General features: G+C 50.4%; 9 protein-coding genes across 9 annotated transcripts; 3 read left to right on the forward strand and 6 right to left on the reverse strand.

Moving 5' to 3' along the window:
• Positions 1 to 231: 231 nt before the first annotated feature.
• Positions 232 to 3,776, reverse strand: TRUGW13939_07051 (uncharacterized protein; the record flags this gene model as incomplete). The annotated part of the gene is made up of 9 exons (XM_035490193.1): positions 232 to 592; positions 645 to 1,430; positions 1,486 to 1,582; positions 1,636 to 3,082; positions 3,147 to 3,246; positions 3,294 to 3,411; positions 3,475 to 3,497; positions 3,554 to 3,569; positions 3,653 to 3,776. 9 exons carry the CDS (start codon positions 3,774 to 3,776, stop codon positions 232 to 234), a joined length of 3,072 nt encoding a protein of 1,023 aa, XP_035346086.1.
• A 1,108-nt stretch (positions 3,777 to 4,884) lies between these two features.
• TRUGW13939_07052 (uncharacterized protein) lies at positions 4,885 to 5,323 on the reverse strand (the record flags this gene model as incomplete). The annotated part of the gene is made up of 2 exons (XM_035490194.1): positions 4,885 to 5,179; positions 5,238 to 5,323. 2 exons carry the CDS (start codon positions 5,321 to 5,323, stop codon positions 4,885 to 4,887), a joined length of 381 nt encoding a protein of 126 aa, XP_035346087.1.
• A 2,570-nt stretch (positions 5,324 to 7,893) lies between these two features.
• On the forward strand, positions 7,894 to 10,653 carry TRUGW13939_07053 (uncharacterized protein; the record flags this gene model as incomplete). The annotated part of the gene is made up of 1 exon (XM_035490195.1): positions 7,894 to 10,653. The coding sequence occupies one exon, from the start codon at positions 7,894 to 7,896 to the stop codon at positions 10,651 to 10,653; it is 2,760 nt and encodes a 919-aa protein (XP_035346088.1).
• Positions 10,654 to 10,767: 114 nt separating this feature from the next.
• Positions 10,768 to 12,123, reverse strand: TRUGW13939_07054 (uncharacterized protein; the record flags this gene model as incomplete). Its single annotated transcript, XM_035490196.1, has 2 exons — positions 10,768 to 11,924; positions 11,988 to 12,123. 2 exons carry the CDS (start codon positions 12,121 to 12,123, stop codon positions 10,768 to 10,770), a joined length of 1,293 nt encoding a protein of 430 aa, XP_035346089.1.
• A 310-nt stretch (positions 12,124 to 12,433) lies between these two features.
• TRUGW13939_07055 (uncharacterized protein) lies at positions 12,434 to 13,578 on the forward strand (the record flags this gene model as incomplete). The annotated part of the gene is made up of 2 exons (XM_035490197.1): positions 12,434 to 12,694; positions 12,757 to 13,578. The coding sequence occupies 2 exons, from the start codon at positions 12,434 to 12,436 to the stop codon at positions 13,576 to 13,578; spliced, it is 1,083 nt and encodes a 360-aa protein (XP_035346090.1).
• A 148-nt stretch (positions 13,579 to 13,726) lies between these two features.
• TRUGW13939_07056 (uncharacterized protein) lies at positions 13,727 to 14,167 on the reverse strand (the record flags this gene model as incomplete). The annotated part of the gene is made up of 1 exon (XM_035490198.1): positions 13,727 to 14,167. The coding sequence occupies one exon, from the start codon at positions 14,165 to 14,167 to the stop codon at positions 13,727 to 13,729; it is 441 nt and encodes a 146-aa protein (XP_035346091.1).
• A 345-nt stretch (positions 14,168 to 14,512) lies between these two features.
• Positions 14,513 to 15,130, reverse strand: TRUGW13939_07057 (uncharacterized protein; the record flags this gene model as incomplete). Its single annotated transcript, XM_035490199.1, has 1 exon — positions 14,513 to 15,130. One exon carries the CDS (start codon positions 15,128 to 15,130, stop codon positions 14,513 to 14,515), a length of 618 nt encoding a protein of 205 aa, XP_035346092.1.
• Positions 15,131 to 15,966: 836 nt separating this feature from the next.
• On the forward strand, positions 15,967 to 17,455 carry TRUGW13939_07058 (uncharacterized protein; the record flags this gene model as incomplete). The annotated part of the gene is made up of 2 exons (XM_035490200.1): positions 15,967 to 16,089; positions 16,145 to 17,455. The coding sequence occupies 2 exons, from the start codon at positions 15,967 to 15,969 to the stop codon at positions 17,453 to 17,455; spliced, it is 1,434 nt and encodes a 477-aa protein (XP_035346093.1).
• Positions 17,456 to 17,703: 248 nt separating this feature from the next.
• TRUGW13939_07059 (uncharacterized protein) lies at positions 17,704 to 22,338 on the reverse strand (the record flags this gene model as incomplete). Its single annotated transcript, XM_035490201.1, has 5 exons — positions 17,704 to 19,840; positions 19,894 to 19,978; positions 20,681 to 21,141; positions 21,197 to 21,896; positions 21,978 to 22,338. The coding sequence occupies 5 exons, from the start codon at positions 22,336 to 22,338 to the stop codon at positions 17,704 to 17,706; spliced, it is 3,744 nt and encodes a 1,247-aa protein (XP_035346094.1).
• Between the last annotated feature and the right edge of the window lie 758 nt (positions 22,339 to 23,096).

The raw sequence follows: 23,096 nt of genomic DNA on the forward strand, positions 1-23,096 counted from the left end.
GGGACGGTCTGCTTTCAATGTTACAATTCTGCCATTGACAAGAAAATAAAATATTGAATGCAGGCTGGTGAAAGCAATTGACTATTAAATAAACTATTTATATTTTCAGTAGATGTCCACGAAATCCATCCCCCAAAATGGCCTGAGGCTAGATCTATACAACTCGATTTCTAGCGGTCCTCTCTACATAAATCTTAATCTTTATCCAGCATTATTATTTAACCGTGCCAATCAATGTCCATTGGCACCATTGGCATCCAGCTGCGCCTCAAACTCGTCTTCGTATGCTGCTAGTGACGTGCGGCTTCTTACGCGGTTGAGTTGGTCGCTGACATAGTTGTTGAAATGCGCATCGCTCTCGTTGTTGCGATTGTTCGCCTCGTACGAGTGGGCGCCGTCTTCGCTTTCAGCATCTCCATCGAGAGCAGCCTCAAAGTCACTGCGATTGCCGATAGAACGACTGGTGGAAGATCGTCGCAACCGGCTGTTTGGAGTTTTGCTTGGCTTAGCAGAGCGAGAGAAGATATCGTCAAAGTAATGGGCCGCCGCGGTTGTTGGTGTACGAGGAGTTTGTGGCAAGCGGCAGTTCAAGCTAGGCAAATGTCAGCTGTGTTCATAAAAATAAAACAAAGAGAGATGCATACCCCGTGTCATGAATAACTTTCGCCAGCAGCCCAGTCCATCCGCATTGGTGAGATGCACCCAGCCCGCGGCCGGTGTCGGCATCGAAAAATTCGTAGAACCACAGGTAGTCCTTCCAGTGCTTGTCAAAGTCAAGAAGGTCATTCTTGTTGTTGATGGCACGTCGGCCGTCATAGTCCCTGGAATACAGGTGCTGTAAGCGGTGTTGAAGCTCTTCGGCAACGTGCCCTAGATGCATGTAATCCCCGGAGCCCGTCGGACATTCCACCTTGAGGGTATCGCCATAGAACATGTAAAATCGCAAGAGAGATTCAATGAGCAAAAAATTGACACAGATCCAAATTGGTCCACGCCAGTTACTGTTACCACCAAATAGCCCGCTGTCAGAATCACCCGGAACGTAGCTAACTTTGAACTCCTGGCCATTGACATCCATCGAGACTGGGTTCTCTTTATGGAATTTAGATAAAGATCGAATGCCATGATCCGAAAGGAACTCTGTCTCGTCCAGCATTCGTTGGAGAATCTTCACGAGGCGATCCTTGCTGACAAGAGCCAACAGCAGGCGGTCATCTTTACCTCGTCGACGCATGCTCGCAATATTCCGTTCTGCGACGTCGTTTTTGTTTTCGATGAACCAATCGAGCCGGCGCTTGAAGGAGGGAAACTTGTTGATGATTTCGGGTTCGAGTGTAAGGACGGCATACAACGGAATTAGACCGACGAGCGAGCGCACCGGAAGTTGTTGAGTCCATGGGCCTCCGTAGGAAATGGCATCGTAATAAAAGCTTTTTTTTCAACGTTAGGATAATTTTATACAAATTGGACTTTCACAAGACTTACTTATCCTCTTCATTCCACAAGGAGGTTTCAGTGCCCTGGTTTTTAAACGTCATAGCATCGCTAATCAATACAAAGTGTTCGAAGAATTTTGACGCAACTGCGTCCTGTTAGGAAGATATTTTCTCATATATACTTTAGACCTCAACTTACTGTCTTCGTATGTGCGACGGTGTTTTGCAAGCTCAAGAGCAATGTTCAGCATGTTTAGGCAATAGAAAGCCATCCAACCGGTACTGTCGGCCTGTTCTAACACACCGCCGGTAGGTAGTGGCTCGGAGCGGTTGAATAGACCAATGTTGTCGAGGCCTAAGAAACCTCCTTCAAAAACATTTTTGCCATCAGTATCCTTGCGGTTTACCCACCAAGTAAAGTTCAAAAGTAACTTTTGGAACACGCGTTCCAAGAAGTCGAGATCCTGTCGACCGTACATTTTCCGTTCTATCTTGAATGTCCTGAAGACAGCCCAAGCGTGAACTGGTGGATTGACGTCGCTAAAGTTCCACTCGTAGGCAGGGAGTTGTCCATTAGGGTGCATGTACCATTCCCGGGTGAGCAGATCAAGCTGCTTCTTTGCAAAGTCGGGGTCGATCATGGCCAGCGGGATGCAGTGGAAAGCACTATCCCATGCGGCGAAAAAAGGGTATTCCCATGAATCAGGCATGGACAGGATGTCATCGAGGTACATGTGCCGCCAGTTTTGATTGCGAACGTTCTTCCTACCGGGAGGAGGCGGTACTGTGTTAGGGTCCCCATTGGCCCATTGGTCCCATATGAAGTGATAAAACTGCTTTGTCCACATCATTCCAGACAGGGCTTGTCTCTGGATGTTTCTGAGATCATCGGCAATGGGGAGGGGGTTGATGCGGTAAAAGAAATCGTCGGCTTCTCCCTTGCGCTGCTCTATAACATCATCAAGTTCCTCTTCGTTGAGATATTCCTCGTCCTTTCTAGAAAAGCGGAACCGAACAACAACACACTCGCCTGGAGGAACGCCGTCGCCTTCATCGAAAGCGTACCAGGCAGCGAATTTGGTGCCCTCATTGTCCGGGTTAATGACCCCCTTTTCTTCATCAACGATGTGGCGATGAAACGCATCTTTGACATACGGCTGATCGTTTTCTGACCCCCAGAGTGCTTTGTTGTTAGAGTCATTCTCGGTGAAGAGCATCTGGGGTTGGATGTCCTCTTCTCCACCATTGAAAGGTGGCGACGGTGAGAGGCGCACGTATCGATCACCAAGGCTATGGTGCGAAGATTTAGCGGTAAGCGGCCCAGTCTGCTTGATTTTGGGTTTCTTCTCCTTATCCTCCCATCCCCAAGCCCAGGTGTTTCTGTACCACACATGGGGGACAATGTGCAGTGGTGCGGGCTCTGGACCTCTATTGTAAGCAATGACCCGAAAAGACAGTTCCTCCTCGTCGTCTTCTTCCTTGGCGGTCTCAATGAAGATGTCCCAGTACCGGTTTTCGGCGAAGACGCCAGTGTCTAGAATCTGGTATTCATGCTCGTCCTTTCCGCGACGTGCGTTTTCGTCGACGAGTTCCTGGTAGGGGAACTTTTTTTGCGGATATTTATAAAGAAACTTCATATAGGAGTGCTAGAAAAAAACGAGGTGTTAATTACGCGCCCAAGCGTTAAGGGAAATGGCGACGACAACGCACCGAAGGGGTATTGTCTAGATGAAAATGACACTCCTTGACACTCTCACCATGATTACCCTGGGGGTTCGAGAGACCGAAAAGCCGTTCTTTGAGAAAATCACTGCGGAAATTAGCCGTCGAAGTAGGTGAGCAGGATGGAACACAAACTCTTTCTCATTCCAGAATGAAAAGGCAATGTTGAGCCGGCCATGAGTATCGCTGACTCCGGCTATACCGTCTTCACCCCATCTGTAGGCTCTTGACCGAGCATGCTCGTGCGAGAAATCTAAGACAATCTCAGTTAGTCGACCATAGTCATGTAGCAGTAACAACAAGACGGGCAACATACGACTCCACGCATCGCCGTTCTCACTATTGAAGCTCGTTAGCTCTACTACATACAAAGCAGGGGCCGTAGAAAGACTTACGAGTAATCTTCACGCACTGTTGAGTAGGTTACATGCAGTTAGCAAATGGAGCCTGGACGTCCCGACGCCATTGACAGCGAACTCGAGGATGCAACGCACCAGTGGCCCATTGCCTCTCGGCAACATAGGGACCCCATTTCTTCCAGTAGCGGACTCGATCGCGATCTTCTTTGAGCCGCTTCTCCTCTGCGGAGAGGTACTCGTGGTCGTCGATGATGACCATGACTGGCGGCGGGTTTGCGTTGCGGGGGATGTAGCTAGCTCGGACGCGGTGATTGATCCTGAATGCGCAGCAGCAGCAACAGCAACAGCACTCTAGGCAAGAGTCTAGCTGTATATATAACTGTAGAGAATAACGGGATAGACAAGAGAAGAAAAAAAAAGACAGAAGCGGGGGGGCGAGAGAGAGAGAGAGAGGAAGAGAAGTTCTAGGCCGGAAACAGCGAGGGCAAGGGCAGTGATCAATCTAGCCAGCTTATCGATAAGGCCCCGCCAGCCGTTCCTTGATTTTCACGCTCTGCGGGAGTCCAGACGCCACTAGTCCGCGCGACATCATCCTGCAGAACCGCTACTGCACCGACTGTATGTGCCTGGTTAGAAGTGTTGATAGCAGGGCGTGTTATACATGCTGCTCCTGTACGACCCTGGCCTCTCCCTACAGCACGCCCATCCCTACCCAAGACAGATATGCCTGCATGGATGTATGGATGTTTGCTCTGGAAATCTCAAGATAGGCTTCCACACCAACGATTTATATTCCCGAGTACTGTCCTAATCTAAGGCTGACAAGGACAGGCTCGACACCAACGATAAATACCGAACTATATCAACACTGGTAATAAATAGATGAAGCGTCCGACAATGATGTCTCGAACATTTGACACATAGGAGATAAAGCGAATGTCTCTTGACCGGCTACATGTATAAAGGGAAGAAGGGGGAAAAGGATGACAGGGTAAAAAAAGGGACAAAGATGCTAAGAGGAAATTATAGGGCCTGCCCGACTCCTTTGTGCTCCTTCGCCATGGTGACAATTGCAAAATGTATTTCCTCAAAGTCGAGACATAGGCGGCGCCATAACCAACGGCCGTTCAACAGTCGATGCTAGCCGTTGTTTTCACAACACGACGGCGGAAACTGGCTCGTTAAGATGTGATGTCGAGCCAGTCTCCTGCGCTACCAAGCCATGCTGTACAAGAACCAACAACAAAAATCGCCTAGAATGCACGCATCCGAGTGATCGAAACAAAAAGACGACCATCCGAATTATATAAATTAGTAGAGTGTTGCAAGGCCCAGGGGAGGGCCTTGCCGTTTTCCTCTCCGGACATCTACGCCTTGCGTTGGCCGTTGGAATCGAGGTCGTTAGAGGTGGCTGCAGAGGTGGCGGAATCTGTAGACCCTTGATCAGATGAATGGCCGTCGGAGAGGGCCGACGACATGGGATATTGGGGCCCGGCCAGCTCGATCTCACCTCGTCCTTCCTGGTCTGCTGAGCCTCCGCGTTGGTCGTTGTTCTGAGAAGATGACGCCTTGTTGTCGCCGTTGCCGAGACGGGCCTCGGCCTCGCGGATTTTTGCCTGGAGAGCTTCGAGCTCTCGTGCTTGGATAGTCACCATTTGTTTTCTATAGAGATGTTAACATGGTATTCGTCGAGTTATATTTAAAGGGGTTGCACACTTACTTTTGTTCAATCGACTGTGAAAGATTGTCGACCTCGCTGTCGAGCATGAAGGCGTTGTCAAGCGCGAGAGAGAATGCTTGGGCCATGGTTCTGCGTAGCAACAGCAATGGTCAGGGAGAGAGGCAACAGCACAATGGCAAGAGAACAGCAATGCGATAGGAATAGTAAAACAATGGCAAAACACGGGGTATAGATAGTATATAAATAGGCGACGTACGACTGAGGCCGACGGGGATTAGGCTTCCATTCCTGCTCTGTGTCCGACATGTTGATGACGTGACGTTTCCTGGGGACTCGCTGGAATGTATGCAAGATGCAATATGCGATTTCGATGGGGTGGTGATTTGAGTCCTGGTGATCGACCCGGGCGGGTTTCGAGGCACAACCACACAGCTCAAGGAACAACAGCAACAACAACAATAGCAACCGGGCGCGGTCAGCTGCGATTCAACTGCGGTCGAAAAAACAACCAGCCGCAACTTGTGAGGAAGAGCCGGTCGCCTTTTTGGCGATAAACCAGAGCCAGCTGAGGTTTTTGGGGAGTGGGTGAGTACTGCTGGGTTGGCGCAAGAATGTAGGAAGGTTGTCCGGCGGGCGGGGGACGGAAAGAGCGAGCCAGGAGCTGAGGAGGGGGCAGGCGGCACTTATTGGGCGACGATCACGGCTTACTCTTCACTCTTTGGCCGATTCTTAGCTCCTGCTTTCTTATCACTATAAGGCAATGCGAAGAAGGCTTCAAAATCCGAAATATTGTCAGGACTCAGGAGGCACGTTGGTGTCGGGTTTTTTTTCTTCCGTCTGCGTCTATCCCTTTCCCCTCCAATAACACCTCAACCAGCGCGCAAATGTGTCAGGCAGATGAGCTAGCCTAGTGCACAACCTAGGATAAGTCGGCCCAATTTATGATTTGAGGCGATATCCAAGGAGAGTCCAGGGAGAAGCAGCAGTGGAGAGGATTGACGCTCGATCCGCAAACGAGCTCTGTTTAGTGTGCAAGCCTGCTGCGACGCGGTCCACTCGGCTTCTTTTTTTCGTGCACTGGTTATAACTTGTTGGTTAGGATTCCGAGATATGCCAATCGCTGTTCTTGTCCTGCGCTGGCAGTGAGAAATTAGGATTGGGCGATCGATGGATATTGTATCCTTCGACTAGTCCTAGTTGGTTCCGATGTTCGCGAAGATAGGGGACCCGACAGAAAGGTCCTTGGGTTCGTCTGCGCTATACAAACAACTGCGATGCCATTGTCAGCAATAATGATATTACTTCATATCCCCCCTTCGCATGACTATATGCAGGCCAAGTGTCCGAGTCTTGACTCTTGAGCACCCGATGGGGGCCATCCTGTCAGTCTCCTGCTAGTAGTACCGAATACGTACTCTCCTCGATCAGGGGTAAATACTAAACAACACTACAGAAAAGGGGATATGGGCACAACCAACTTAGTGATAGTCGGGGATCGAGGATTCAGGAGAACTCCAAAAAACACCACTAACGCCATAGTGCTTTTCTATGTATACAAGGTGGATGCTGTGGCGTTGAAGGGCTCGTGCTGGACCCATCGATTAAGGGGCTCTCATATCCTGTCCGGAGAACTTTCAACTGAGGATTCTCGGTTCTTGGTCAGTGCTGTTCTACTCCGTACTAATTCCCGTCTATTAAAGACTAATGTACTACTGTAGCACCAGTGGCTAACTGCAAGATAACCTGTCAGTTGTACCTATCTGATGTTAAGCTTGCATGACTAGCTAGTGAGAATGGCATAGCTCTTGGGCTTGGTGCTTGGTATGTGCTCAAGGGATCAGCTATCCACCAAGCTGATCAAAACAAGTACCTGAATATTTGAATATTTAAAGGACAATAACGATCACTGGAATTCGAAAGGATTTTATGTCTCAAATCGAAAATTCCTATTTTTACTACGGACAACAGTGCAAGCAATAATCTTAATGGACGCATGCAGCTTATTTGAATGCGTGGCAGAAAAAAATAACATCAAAAATCCTTTGCTGCAATTCAAAATTTCAAATTAACTTATAATATATGATAACTAATCCGTAAATCGTATACAATTATTATTTAGTACAGAGTAATAATGGTACTCTGTAGTTAAGTCATTATAGAAGTGATCACGTGCCCGGGCGGCTGTCATTCGCTCCTCCCGGCGAAGCAATTTTTTTGTCTGCAAATGATGCCACATTGAGCTCACCAAACGCATCGCGAAGACTACCATCCCGTCCATCAAACCGGAGCATCGATCCCCTATACTCTCGGACGAGGAATATCTTATTTTCCATTAATTCTACCTTTGTTTTGCTCGTTGCCCTGATCAACCGGACCAGTTCGCTTTTCGCGTTCTTTCGTGACTTGGTGCGCGCGTCTCTCTCTCTCTCTCTCTCTCTCTCTCTCTCTCTCTCTCTACGGTCGGCCCGGCCATTTTTATCGCCAACGAACTCAACAAAGATAACAAAAGAACGATAATGCGAGTCTGCTAGCCATACGGGGGACAATTACTACGAAAAGTCTCGCGAACCGGGTGGCCATATTAATTTCATCGACCGTTTTCCCAACCGTCATAGTGGCGCCCATCACTCCCTCCTCCTCGTCCTCCCTTGCGAGCGGTTACTCGTCTGTCAGGCAACAGTCACAACCACGGGGAATGCCACCGCTGTCGGCCTACACACCATTTGAATCGCTTCTCTTCTTCCAATGCCTCGCGTCGCTCGCTTCCAGGCCTGCCAGTTTTGCGGATATATCGGATACGCTGCGGAAGAATCGCTTTGTCAAGGAAAATGACGCTTTTGATGGGGACCGGTTGAGCCCCGAGGCGCTGGAGGAGCTGTATACCACGCTTTTGCAGGAAGGGGTTGACAGCAGTATCACCGCCACCACCACCACCGATTCAGCCAATGCGAATTTGAAGAAGCGCAAGATTAATAATAATAATAATAATGCAGCTCAATCGCATACAGTTGTCGTGCCCGCGCTGGTATCCCAGCTCTATGCGAGGTACAAGGATCGAGTGACAAAGGAGATTCGAGACGAGGAGCAAAAATACAGAGAAATTCGCGACGAGATTGATAGGCTTCAGAAAGACCAATTAGACAAACCTGTGGAACCTGCTGTCCAAAATGTCGTCACGACCGACCTGTTACCGGACTCGGCCAAAGCCCTACCTGTGCCTTCTACGAGCGACCGGATGGATATCGACACCAATGATCTTGCAGAGGAAGAGAAAACGAATGTCATTCCTCCAAACGTGAATAATGTTCAAGGTGTTAAGGAAATACGACGACAGCAGGAGGCAGCTCCGATAACATCACATCAAACTCCCAAGCCAGCCTTACCACTAGTTCCACCGAGCAAGCCACAAGAAGAGGGCCCTCTACCAAAACTAGACACAGTCAAGCAACAGGGGCCTCCTCCAGCACCAGCTCCACCAGTCATTGCACCGGCACGGGCGCTTCAGCCGCAGCCTCCCACTCCAATTCCTGGGAAACAGCCGGTTTCGGTTCCAGCTGCTACTCCTAAGCCAGCACCCAAAGCGACACCACCAATTGCAAGGGAACAGCCTCTAGCGCCACAACCAGCGCAAATTTCGCCTGCACCACCGAAGATTGAAGTCAAAGTTCCGGCACCTAATCAACTGAGTCGACCGCCATCTCATACCCCTTCGCGCACTGGGCCTTCCCCGAGCCGCAATCAGCCGGCGCTTCCTCCAGGCTCAACTATTGTTTTCCAAGCACAACAGGCGCCGAGCTTACCGGCCACGCCTCCGGTTCAACGTCATATTCCTCAAGTGAGCGAAAACGTAGCGCGTCAAGGTGTGCCTATTCCAACTGGTACCCCAATTGCTCCGCATATCCCACCGGGGCAACATGCCTTTCAGCAATGGTCACCTCATCCCCCTCCGCCTCACTCTGCTGCCTCGGTTCGTACACCTGGCATTCTGCCGGCGGCACAAAGACCGATCATGCCTCAGCAAGCACACCATGCACAACTGGAGTTTTCCAATACAGTTCCTGCGTCTGTCCATGGCCCACTTCCTGTTACGCCAGGTGCGCAGGCCCCTTTTGCACCGATGAGTGCTCCACAAACACCCCTTCCTGGAACTCCAACTTTCCGCCCAGGCATGAAGCCAAGGATGTCTCGCGCATCTATAGATACTGCCGGGTCTCTCACGCCTTGGAAGCGTACTCCAAGCTTGAGCATCAGCATTCCGGATACTCCAGGGTCACCCCCACGCCCTCAGCCTGGAGATGTTAGCCCCATCAGCGACAGAGAGCCGTCGCCTATCGAATTTCCCGAGCCTGCTGTCAAAGAAGGTGTGGTGCAGAGGAAGCCTAGTCAATCCGAATCCGAGAAGCCACGCCGCGGTAGAAAACGAAGTGTTCAGCCTCCGAGTCTAGAGAAAGCAGAACCAAAGAGCGACAGAGCGACGCCAGCGAGGAGAGGGAAAAGAGGTGACAGCATTACATCGACAAGGGGCAGAGCAATATCAGCAGCTTCTCGTGAAGATGAAGAAAGTCTTGATTCGGCAGCTGCACAAAGGAAAATCAAAGACGAAGCCCCGGCTACTCCGGCTGGTATCTCGGAAGACACCGAAGCAGAGATGAGACCGGTAACTCGACGAAAGTCAACCGTAACGGTGGGGCCGAGCGAGGACATGCAAGTAAAGGGAAGACCAAAGCGTAAACGTGGTGCAAGTGAAGTCTTGGATATCGAAAGAGATCAACCTACACCGGGTCGTCCTTCAACATCACAACTCATATATTGCACTCGCAATTTCCCACGAACGGGTGCCCCTTTGATGAACGATGTTTCCGCGCACAAGCATGCTTCCATCTTCGGCAAACCGTTGACCGAGAGAGAGGCACCAGGGTACAAGGACTTGATTTACCGACCTCAAGATTTGAAAACCATCAGGTCGGCCCTTAACCAGGGAAACCGTGCGGTGGCTGCTGCTACAGAATCGTTCAGTACTCCGGTTGATGGGGAGTCGCCCAATCCCGCTGCCACCGGCACTCCTTCGAAAAACGCTGCTTGGCTTCCCAAGACAGCCGAGTTGATTCCACCCAAGGCAATTGTAAATTCGTCCCAGTTGGAGAAGGAGCTTATACGCATGTTTGCCAACGCTGTAATGTTCAACCCAGCCCCCGAACGCGAGCGTGGCTTTGGTCCGTCGTTTCCTTTAGGAACAGCCAACGAATCCCGATCAAGTTCGCAACCTTGGCAACTCGATGAAGGGGGAATCTTTCGTGACACCCGCGAGATGTGTGATGATGTCGAAAAAGCGGTCACAAAATGGCGAGCGGCGGAACGCACCACGGCAGATGACCTCAGTAACAAGAACTTGTTCACGCTTCGAGGCAACAGTGGCGAAAATGCGGAGAACACGGACAGTGATATGAAGGGGTGATGACAAGGAGGAGCAACGTTTTATTGTAGTAGATAGCTTCCGTTGGGATGAATGTATGAATTGCTATCAACTTTTAAGTTGTGATCCTCGTAGCTTCTGTCACCGTTCTTTTCTTCAAGCAACAGAGGTTCGTGGTGCCGGTCGAGTGCGCCCAAGACCTTCTTTTCCGTAGTAATCCATGGGGTAAACACCATTATTGACCTGGTCCCAGCCCTCTCTCCCGCCCAGGGCAACCAGTGCCTCGTAAGGCGTCAGCAGAGGGCGGGAAAATGCATAACCCCAATCGATACTCAGCCGCGGACAAGCTACTTGCACCCAGCACTCCACATCAGCCATGGACGCAAGCTTTCCAGGGAAGATCTCGCTGAGCAACAGATTGACAAACGGTATGCCCTGGTCTTGAAGGTGTCTTTCGATTAAAGTCATAGTGTGTGGGTTTCCCTGGCGACCAAGCGCACCCAATATGATGCCCCATTTCTTCGCGGATTTGGCGGATTTGATAGCATCGCGACGTAGATCGTGCATCTCCTCGTGTTCGTATGTTTCTCGGGAGAGAACTCTCGAGTAAGGGTCATATCGATATGCCGGTATGGATGGGTTGTGAATCATTGCAGATTCGAGATGGAAACGGCCATCTCCGAGGTAGAGAAGAGCGTCGACTTCCTTGTCGGACAGCTGGGGGGATGTGCAGCCTAGGATCTCTCCCTTTGACAATGGCATGATTTGCGGGATGACAACTTTGAAGCCCGCGCGTTCGAGCACCGGCTTGAGACCATGCAGCGTGGCGTTAAACTGTATCGTGCCCACAGTGGCGATTGTCTTGCCTGGCTGGAAGTTTCGTTCAAGCGTCGCAATCAAATGGGAAGTATCGATGCTGATGTCGACAAAGATGTACAGAGTCTTGATAGTTGTCACGTCAACGGGAACCAGACAGCTGTGTGCGTAATGGACGAGGAGATCGCAGCCCAGTGCTCGCGCAGTATAGTCGTCGACGCAGCAGGCCCCATATGTCACATCCCCCATGATCAAGGTCTCGATGCCTGGGCAGAATTCTGTCAGGATATCTGATATCGTGGTTGCAAAGAGGAGCAACCCCTCGGGAAATTGCAAGGCAACTCGTTTGGCGTCCAAGGTGCGAATCCGGTGTATCGTCTTGGGGATCTCGAAGGAGTAATTCTTTGGTAGAAGCTCGACGGCGGCAAGGATATCGGGGTTTTCAGAAATCTCTGGTGGGACATGATTGAGAGTCCTTGGTGCTCTTCTTGGGGTTGCTTCGCGGCAATATTAGCTACGTACAACGAGAAAGAGAGTGCATTCATCAGACTGTGAAATACCTTTTTGGACCGTGGTGTCACTGTTTGTTGAAGCCTCATTCTGTGACTGTGCATCTGCTGTGCGTCTGCCGACGAATCTTTTTTTTGGCTGGCGAGTTTGGGTGCGAGAAGCCGCTGCAGGGTCTGTGTCTTCCATTGTCTCGGCCGTTTCAAATAGATAAATACTATTATTAGTAGTTCCTCAACTGTAGAAACTTCAAACAGAATTGTCTCCGAACGCAAGTTGACGACTTTTTTTTTTCCATGGAGGGGAACTAGGAACTAGTAAGCAAGAACCAAAGTGGAAGGAAGGTGGGGGGCGTTAACGCCGTCGATAAGCCTCGGGCTAAACTTAGTCTGTCTCTCCGCATTCCCTGTCCACGGTTCTCCTCAACTACGTCTTAACATGTCTTGACGCCTGGCTATTCTTTCATCTTACGTCCAAATCCAAGCGGTCGATCGACATCATGCATCAGCTTAGACTTCCCCTGCAGCTGCTCCGCTCCGCCCGGGCTGCTCGTCCCAGACCTGCTCGACGCTTCGCAACAGAGGCTCGGTTAACGACGGATCATGTTCGCATCGTCGAGGTTGGTCCCCGGGATGGACTGCAGAATGAGAAGAAGTCGATATCGCTAGAAACAAAACTTGAGTTGATCGAGCGACTTTCAAAGACCGGTGTGACTACCATTGAGGCAGGTTCGTTCGTGCCTGCAAAGTGGGTGCCGCAGGTGCGTTGTGAATATTACTACTGTCTACCACCAAGGGCGATATCTCTCTAACCCAATGCTAGATGGCCAGTACATCGGAAATCCTTCAGCATCTTATCAAAACACCTCCCCAGTCTCACAATCAAATAGCCTACAACTACCTCGTCCCAAACATCAGAGGCTTGGAAAACTTGATCAAGGTCCTGGAAGCTGAAGGCGCCACTGCGGGTTCTCGTGGTGATTCCAAATCCACCACAACTACCGAAGTATCCCTGTTTGCAGCTGCAACAGAGTCCTTCTCAAAGGCGAACACAAACTGCTCGATCTCCGAATCTATCGAACGAGCACGCCCGATCGTGACCTTGGCAAAGGAAAAAGACATCCGAGTCCGAGGGTATGTGTCTGTCGCGTTGGGCTGCCCGTACGAGGGAACGGATGTTTCGCCGTCCAAGGTTGCTGAGATCACAGCGACGTTACTGGAAATGGGAGCGGATGAAGTCTCAGTTGCAGATACGACGGGGATGGGCACGGCACCGCGAACACTGGAGCTCTTGCGCGCACTCGCAGCGGCAGGCATTGCTAACAGCGACCTCGCCCTTCACTTTCACGATACATACGGACAGGCACTCGTCAATACAGTCGTCGGTCTGGAACACGGTATTAGAATATTCGACAGCAGTGTTGGTGGTTTAGGAGGCTGTCCATATTCCAAGGGGGCTACTGGCAATGTCGCTACAGAAGACCTGGTCCACACTCTCCATGGTTTGGGCATGCATACGGGAATCGACCTGGAAGAGATGTCAAGAATTGGGGCTTGGATTAGTGGTGAACTCGGTCGTGCTAACGACAGCAGGGCAGGCAAGGCAACTGTTGCGCGCCTTGCTGGAGAAAAGCCATGTTCTTGATCGCATGATCAGTCACGATGGCAAATTGCATTATATGGTGGCGTAAAATTTGTCTTGATAATGTACATAGTATACTCTGACTGCAAGCTAACAGCAATAAATTGTGGATCTTGCTTGTTTATAGAGGTGGTTGTACATGGATGGATGTTTAGAAATCCGTCACACGGCCATTGTAACTCCAATCCCCTTGGTGACCCCAGCGCAATGGCTCGTTCTTCGGACCCCCAACCTCGCCCGTCTTGGGATTCTTTTCTCCTTCAAACTCGGGCTTGACGCCCTCTCTCACATGCGGGTGAAGTTCTTGATCGGATGATGATGACGATGCCTTTTGCGCGGCGTGTTCGGGCTGCGAATCGGGAGACTGGTTGATTTTCGGAGGCGTTCGCGGCGTACTAAAAGCGCCTGTAGATTGTTTCTGTAGTTCTTCGAATATTTCTTGCTCTTCTTTGGGCAGGCGTGGAGGCGCTGGGCCCGTCGCAAAGGGATTATTATTCTGGTCGGCTGTATGCCGGCTATTCGATGAGGCGAACGAGCGGCGGGGGCCTGCGAGCAGAGTTATGCTGGGGATTCTCCGTGATAACAACGCCATGGTTTTTTTCTCTTCTTTCTTCTTTCTCGGACTGTTTGGTGCAAGTAGACGGCCTGTCTCGTCGCCACGAGGCCGTAGCTTATGGGCCGTGGGTCGCAGGAAAATCACGCTAAGCCGGAACAGTCCGAGCTGTTGAGTGTTCTATGTAGAGAAGACTTTTGATAGTATTTATAACAAGCGTTTATCATTTTTGTTTTACTCTAGTAAGTTTTGGATAATAAGGACTGGCCAAACAGCCGAAGGCTTTTTGGTTAGCAGCTAAAATGCTGAGAGTAGGTATTGTTATCATGTTTATCATACAACTAACATGGTCTTCTCCGCAGTACTTGTTGTACCTGTTCTCCCTTAACCTCTGTGTTTCTGTGTAGCAACTTGGAACATAGATGCCTTTTCTATAATATCTTCCGGGCCAAATTGCCAAGAAGCGTTGACCCAGTAATGGAAGTCCGGACACCAAGTTTTCCCCGGCACTTCTTGGTACCGGGCACAAATATTGTATTTGGGTGTCGGTGTATCTTGTTCATATTTTACTTTCTTGGAAGATACGCCCTTTCCTTTCCTATCGGTGCTTTCGTCCTCATCGTCTTCGTCGTCATGCTTCCGCTTTTCACTGGTGGCTGTCGGACCAGATTCCCCAGTTGTTTCGCTTGATTGATCGTCCACAGTTGTTGGCTCAAAGTAAAGATCCATCAAGGTCCGCAGGTTAGCGATTTCGGTCGTCGTGAGTGCTGTCTTGATTCGTGGACTCCCAAGAGCATGGAACGCTCTTCTTAGCGACGCCACCGGACTTCCGTGCCATGTATTCTTTTCCTTGAGACGGGTTGGGCCCTCTGGATAGGCAGGCAATGGCTCAACCATCTTGTAACATCCGCCGATTTCGGTATCTGCCTCCTGCTCCTGCCGGACTTGGTGGTCTTTGTAGTCATTGGCAGTCGGAATACTTCGTCCTTCATCGATGTCCATTTTCTCCCGATTTTCGATTTCGAAGTCTCCAGGCCCGCAACAGACAAAATGTATGGCCCTTCCCTGATAGGGATATGCTACGGAACGAAAGGCATGAACCCTATACCCATTGTTTGGTTTTACGGCAATGTCCGCGGCGTGAAAACGTATCGACCACTCTCTTAGCGCTAAGTCGTCCGTCTGTTTGATGGTTAGACCATAGATGTCGTCGATGGTTTCGTTCTTTACAAGAGCCTTGAACAAACGTGTTTCAATCGTGAGTTGTGGTTGGCACTCGAGCCAGCCAAGCTGTCTTGTAGGCTTCTCGTCTCCATTTCTCACGTTCCTTTTTCAATGTGTCCATGAATCTATCATAGCTGAAATACAAGTGGTATATATTCTTGTATGGGATGTGCGTCTGTTTTTTTTTAAGGGCCAGACCGTAGATGTCGTCGATATCGATATCTAGGGGTTATGTTGAATCTGGTGAAAAACGGATCGACAACCACACATATTTGATAAACGTGAATTTAGTGATGAACGTAAACGTAATAAAAATAAAAATTCGTAAATTCGTTGCAGCGTAAAATAGAGCTGTGTGGCATTTCATCAAAGGGTAGTAAGAGGTAGTGTGGTGAGTGAGTTGAGGGGAGCCAGGGCCCTGCTCCGAGCAGAGGCCGCGGGTTCTTATCGATAAGCGCGCATCGGCCGATCGTCGGCCTGGCGCAGTGAGCAATTTATTTCTCGATCAACCATGACTCACCCCAGTTTATCTTGACAACAAGCTTACGATTTGGAACGTCTGGACTCGAAACATCTGAACTCGACGATTGTACTTCGGTATAGCTATCTACACAATGGCAATGCGAGCGGCCGCACGCCGCCTGCATTCGGTCAACCGCCCACTGTTTACAGCACGGTCATTCAGCACAACAGCTCGTGTGTCCAGCTTGCCCCAAAGCGAGAAATCGCGCATTAAGGTATTCAACCCATGCATATCTGACCTCTCGAACTCATCTCTGACGTTAAATCCAGAATGAAGCATCCCTACCGTCCGCCGACCCCGGCCCAGACTCGTCAACAGCCTCGTTCCTAAAAGAAAGAACCCCGTATATGGTGCCCACCTACATCCGCCCCATGCCCATGTTCGTCAAGGGCCAAGGATGCTATTTATGGGACATGGAAAACCGCCGGTTTCTAGATTTCACAGGCGGCATTGCGGTCAACTCGCTGGGCCACTGCGACCCTGAAATCGCACAGCTTATTGCGGAGCAGGCGGAGACTTTGATTCACTGTTCGAATCTGTACCATAACCCGTGGACAGGCGCTCTCAGCAAGATCCTTGTTGAATCCACCGTTAAATCGGGAGGTATGCGCGACGCATCGCAGGTCTTCATTGCCAATTCCGGAACCGAAGCCAACGAAGCCGCTATCAAATTCGCGCGCAAGGTTGGATCAACAACAGACCCTTCCGGCGCCAAACACGAACTCGTCTCGTTTCACAATTCCTTTCATGGACGAACCATGGGTGCACTGTCAGCAACGCCGAATCCCAAATACCAAGCCCCCTTTGCACCCATGCTACCCGGTTTCAAGTACGGCACATTCAACGATATTGAGCAGTTGGAAACGCTCATCACGGAGAAGACATGCGGTGTAATTGTCGAGCCCATCCAGGGCGAAGGTGGAGTCAATATGGCAACCCCAGAATTCCTTGCTGCTCTGCGCAAACGATGTGATCAGGTTGGCGCCGTGCTGATCTACGATGAAATCCAATGCGGTCTGTCTCGCACGGGCACGCTATGGGCACATGGGAACCCAGCACTCGCACCAAAGGACAAAAAATCTCCCGCTGCACACCCGGATATCCTGACCATCGCCAAAGCCTTGGGTAATGGTATCCCCATTGGCGCCACCATCATCACCGACAAGGTCTCATCGGCCATCAAAACGGGCGACCACGGCACGACTTTTGGAGGCAATCCGCTGGTATGCCGCGTCGCACACCATATCGTTGAACGCCTAAGCGCGTCTGAGCTGCAAAACGGCGTTGAGCTCAAATCGTCGCAGTTTGTTGCCGGTTTCAAGTCTCTGCAGGAAAAATACCCCGAGGTGATTTCTGAAATCCGTGGTCTTGGTCTGATTCTGGGCGTGCAGCTTGGCGAGAAGTATGCCTCTAGGGCATCGGAGATTCTGACTGCTGCGCGAGAGCGTGGGTTGTTGATTATTACTGCTGGCGAGGGTTGTTTGCGGTTTGTGCCGCCGTTGACGGTTACAGAGGAGCAAATTAAGACGGGGCTTGGGATTCTGGAGGATAGTTTTCAGGCTGTGTTGGGGAAGCAATGAGGTTTCAAGTTTTATATAGGTGTTTTTGGATGGAAAAATACTCAGTATTTAGAGTTTAGAGTAAGTATTTCGTAAAGTTTCATCTGTCTTACATACATATATCAATTTGTGTAGTCTAATAATTGAAACCTAGATTCGTTTATCACCCAATATCATTCAACTCTCAATGCTATGTCTTTATCAATCATCTATATCCAAAATAAATGTAACTAACAATGTTGTAAACAAATAATTCAAATGGTAATATATCACGGCGTCCTCACACCCTCTCCCAACCCCATCAACCCCCCCGCAAGCCCATTCATGCGACGACCTATCAAGTCCTCTTCACTAGGCAAGCGCGTAATAGTCGATCCATTCTCCATTATACTGCTTGTAAGCACCTGCTCTACCGAAGCCGGCTGCGATGATGCTGCCCCTTTGAGCTTTGGAAGAGTGAGCGGGAAGGCGAATGTGTTATAAGCATCTGAGGATGGATCGGAAGGTTTCTTGTTGCTGGAATATTTGTTTTGTTTCGATGACTGTTTAAGGTTGCTAGAAGGCGTCTTGTCTTGCTGGGCTTTGGTCATCGGCATCAGTTTTCCCCCGCCCATTTCCAACGGATGGTCTTCGTCTGCTGATGACTCGCCTGTCGAACTCCGCCTGCTTCTCTCGTGAGACGACACCAGGGTATACTGCCCCGACTCTCTTGGTTTCGGCAGGTCCTGACTCAGTGACTCGGCTAGACTCGACGTTGATGCTTTCAGCTCTCGCTCGGCTGCTTGGTCCAACAGCTCGACAATCCATTTCGCGCATTTGTTAATATGTCTCCATCCCTCGGGAAATAGACCCGGAAAATTGAGGAATCCGTGCGATATGGCCGGGACAAGGTTGACTTCGACATGGTCCTTTTCGTTGAATGAGAGTGTCGATTTTTCTAGACCCAGTTCTTGACGTTCGCGGAATCGAAGCAGCTTGGCTTGCCTGAGGCGGCCCGCGAAGATGACCGTGTCGTCGACAAGCGGGTCTCGCTCTCCAGTGAGGAAATACGTCTTGGGGAAGTTGGCCAGGATGGCGTCTGGGGCGAGGATGGGCGACAGCAGGAAATCCGTCTTGAAGTCTGGCCGGTTATGCGGTCCGACGTAGAGAATAATCATGGCGCGCATCATCTCTGGTGTTAGGATTCGGTCGCCAAAATAGGAAATCATCGAAGACACGGCGATGCGAGTCTTGATTTGCGTGGGGTGATTGTTGTTTTTGTCGTCGGCAACAGGGGCAATTGGGGATGATGACAACAGGTCTGCCTTGCTCTTGCTTTGGTCAGGGAAAAAAGTGTCTTCCGTGTGGGAAGAGGACGGCGTCAATCGGTTAAAGTCCTCGCTTTTCCGTCTCAAGATGTTCTCATTTGTCTTGCGCATGCCTCTCTCCTGAATGAGAGACATTTGCTCCTCGGTCATCCAGCTGCCAATGTTCATATCCAGTGAGGGATACACCAAAACCAGCCCGTCTGGCGGAGGAAGTGGTGTTTCTCCTTGCCATCTTCTCGTCTCGGTTCGGCCAGATTGCAGGATCATGATCATCATGCCCGTGGCCAGGTTACCGCCGGCACTGTCGCCAGAGACAATAATACGTGGCCGGCTTTTACCACTGAGGCCGGCACACCGGCCGCGGCTATGGACTATCGACTGGTAGACATCGTAGCATTCATTCAGAGCATACGGATACGGATACTCTGGTGCCTTTTGGTAATCCAGGCTCAACACCGGAACTCGCGTTTTGCCAGCCCAGGCCAGCAGCTTGTCATCCGCCGTCCGAGGACTCATAGCCACGAACCCACCACCGGGCACATCCAGAACCAGCTGATTCTGTTCACGCAGCTCGGCAAGGGTTCCATCAAAATAGAGCCATGCATTGACTGGTTCCCGGTACGACGACCCGCGCGGACGCGGAATCCTAATCTCTCGCGGCGGATATCGCATAAACCGCGGGCGAACCAGAGTACTCAGCAGGGACAAGTACGGAGTCGTTGGCTTATTCCAAGAAGTCCGCATATGCTCGACTGTTAGAGTCGCCCGCACACGCCGGACTTTTTCGTCAGCCCGTTCGGCGGCGATTAGATAGTAGACGGAGAACGCCATCGAGGCTATGTCCTTGAGCCAGGCAGGCCGGATTTTCATGGCGGTCCAGAATCCAGCATCGAGGGCGGTGGTCACCCAGGTTGCGCGGAAGTAGGACCGCGAGTACAGATTTGCCAGCGGTTCAGGGCTTTCAAAGCCCATGATTTTGGCAAAGTTGCGCGAGATGTACAGCCAGAGCAGGGTTACTACCATGGTCTGCCATGGTGTTAGGCGGGCTGATAACTTGCTCGAAATGGCGCGAATCCCTGGAGGGCCATGATGGTTTCCTCTAGACGGACTCAGTCTTGTTTTCTTTGGGGCGGCTTGGACTGCTTGACTTACTTGAATAAGTATACAGACCAGAAGAGCACCACGGAAAACACTTGGATCTTGCGGAACTGGGTCGACGGCCGACCCAGGACGTGGTCTGTTGTCTAGTCAATATCCAGAGGGTCAAAACACAGAGGATAATAAAACCAACCAATCATTCCAAACGTAAACTATAATCACGAGTATATAGCAAGGATAGCAATCAACACATGCCGGGGCTAGAACGCGAGTGCCAGGGATCAAACCCAGAAAAAGAGTAGTAAGTGGGCTGTCAGGACTAGGTAGAACCGCGAGCTATGGCCGTAGTCTTTCTTCAGGTGAAGATGAGTTGTTTGAGGCCAGTCACATGCAAAGCCAACGCCTGCCAGTCATCCGCTAGTAGCCGATACAGGGATAAAGAAAGATCATGCGCTAAAAAGATGAAAGGAGAGACAATAATACAAATTGTTGGCAAGGTCTGTGCAAGGAGCGAGAAAGTCAAAACGACATGAGTAAATTGTATTAGTAAAAGGAGTGGTAAGAGTGGTGGTATTTTCCAATGTAGCAATGTGGTCGTTCCTTTTCACATGCAGAAGTGCGCCGCATGTGAAGATCACGCGGGTGTGGCCAATCATAAATTAGGAACGGGGGCTTTTTTTGCGGGGGCATGTGACATCACATCCAAAGCGGAAATCCGACAACATTTGGAATTTATGTAGAGTAAAATATATGTATAATAAAGTATGTATAGTAAAGTATGTATAGTAAAATAGCTACGACTGCTTGCAATACGTCCTCCCCCCCGCAACCTGCCACCGACACAGCCACACTTCCATGGCCATTCCGAGAAACCCGGCGATGCAGATGCCCCCGGAGTCGCTCACCGTGGTCGCAGCCAGGGAGAACTCGCGGTCCTCTGCCGGCACTCGATCGCCAATTTCTGCAAACGTGTTTACATACACCAGTCCGCCGAGGAGGCCTTCCCAAAATACGACGAGGAAGATGAAATACACGTTCGGGATGAAGTTGAACAAGGCATGCAGGGTGAGCAGCGTCAAGTTGATCACCTGCAAAAAAGACGGAAGGTACAAGTTGTGGACTCGGAAAAAGGGCGTAGAGGACCGTGAGATAAAGACACCTATTTGGTAGATGGCGTTGTAGGCCGGGTAAAAGGCTCGAAACTGTTTAAAAGGCGTCTCGTCCAAGGGGAACAAAAGAGTAGGTGCGACTCCTTGATTGATGGTGTATTCTGCAACATAGACCAAGAGCAAAGGCAGCATACTAGGAATGTGTTAGTGAGTGGTAGAAAAAGTAGAATATCGGATGGCAAGCTTACAAGGGCATGAAAAGACCTTTAGAGCGCTCAAGCTTGGCCATTAAAAGCGCCCATCCATTTGAGCCTGCGCTGTTTCCTGTAGCCTTTGAAGCTATGCCGTCTCGCGGTTCAGCAACCAGGTCGGCATCTTCGACATCATCCGTACCAGCTATGGGCTGATACTCAGATTGCATGCGAGATATATAGCGGATCGGCTCCAATGGCAAAACCATGAAGAAGTTGACGAGCATCACTGCAGGCAGACAAGCGGACGCCAATAGAGTGGATTTGACACTCAGGCCAAATGAAGTTGTTGCAAGGGCGTAGGCTCCTGCACCAACTAGACCTGCGGCACCGGTGCCGCTGCTCCATGCTGCAAGGCTGAATGGGCCGTAATAGTGCGTCAGCCCTAGGAAGCTGAGTTCTCCACCACCGCTGGAGAGACTGGCCAGGACTATGCCGGCCAGCTTTGTAGAAATAGCACCGCCATCGGTCGTTGCAGGCGTGAGGGCAATTATTAACATGCCTAGAACCGAGAGAGCGACAAAAATGATGACGCGGACAGGGTAAGGTACGAGGTGGATGAAGTAGGGGGCTGTCAGTTTGCACGCGAAAGAGGGCACCACATCGGCCAGAAGCACGACGCCTTTTGGAAAGCCCGAACCGACCAGATCGAGCGCGGCGGAGAGGATGACCACGTAGAGGACATTATTGATCAATCCTGACGTTGAAAAGAAAGTGCGTAGTTAGTGAATGTGCTATCAACGAGAGGTCACGCGACTAGCCAGAGAGGAGCACCCACCAAAGAACCAGAAAGCGGTGCAAACGCGAGGATCGACCCCGTTGAAGATGGCCTTGAGTCTGTCGCGGAAACCAGCCCATGACGTACCAGGGCTTCCGGGGAGAGGCAGCGGCATGGGCAGTGGTGGTGTTTCAGCTGGCATACCAGACGATAGTGATTGTTTGGCAGATGCTAAGACAGGGCTCGTCACAAATGCATTTCTGTGATTAGCAAGCAGTGGCACAAGAGCATCTACACGGAGGGCTTGGCGAGAGTCGAGACAGCGCCCTGGAGAGAGAATCCTAACTGAAGGAGATGGAGGTGGTTGAATTTGTCGTCCGCTTCCGATCTCGTGGTCGTTGGATGAGCGCACGGGCCACATTCACGAGATCGCTGATAAGAGCGTCACCGCCTTTATTTTCTACTATAAATACTCTATGCTTAAACTATATATTTTGTTCAAAAAAAGAAAGAAAAAAACCAACGACGGAGGAAAACAGAAGCATGCCGACTAGGAAAATCACTGCATGCTGCCAGGCAACATAACTGGACCACGGTAATTCTCCGAGTCGTCATCCCCAAGTATGCTCGGCCATTATTATTGTTATTGTTATTGTTATTATTATTATTATTAAAGCGGTTTCAATCGGACGGTATGCTCCGGACTGAGCAGTTGCACAGGGAGATTGAGTAGCATGCACATATATGTTTGTATATATATATATTCTGTAGAATAATATGAATGAAAGAATATAATAGAAGCGGTCAGGTCGCGCGCGCTGACATCAGCGGCCGATCCACCGCGAGTACACGCTAGTCCGGGAAAGGACTAGCATACGGACCCGCGATGCCGCGTTGTCGATCCAGGCCAGCCAATCACAGTGCAGTGCATCGCGCATCGCCATTCCAATGTTGAATGATTCCATGTTTTCTCTGCTGTTTGCTGGCAATTCTTTCCCCGCGCATTGCGAGTGGGGGGTCCTTTAGGTAATGGGTGAGATTAGTGGCTGCTAGTGTGGGCCGGCCAAGGCAAGGCACCGAGGGATAGACGCTAGTGCTACGTACTTGCTGCTTAGTGCTGGGACCCACCCGCACCCCATGCGGTGCAAAAAACTAAAAGTCGGCCATCCCAGACTTCTC

The sequence above is a fragment of the Talaromyces rugulosus genome, chromosome IV, assembly GCF_013368755.1.
Source record: "Talaromyces rugulosus chromosome IV, complete sequence".
NCBI classification, from domain to species: Eukaryota; Fungi; Ascomycota; class Eurotiomycetes; order Eurotiales; family Trichocomaceae; genus Talaromyces; species Talaromyces rugulosus.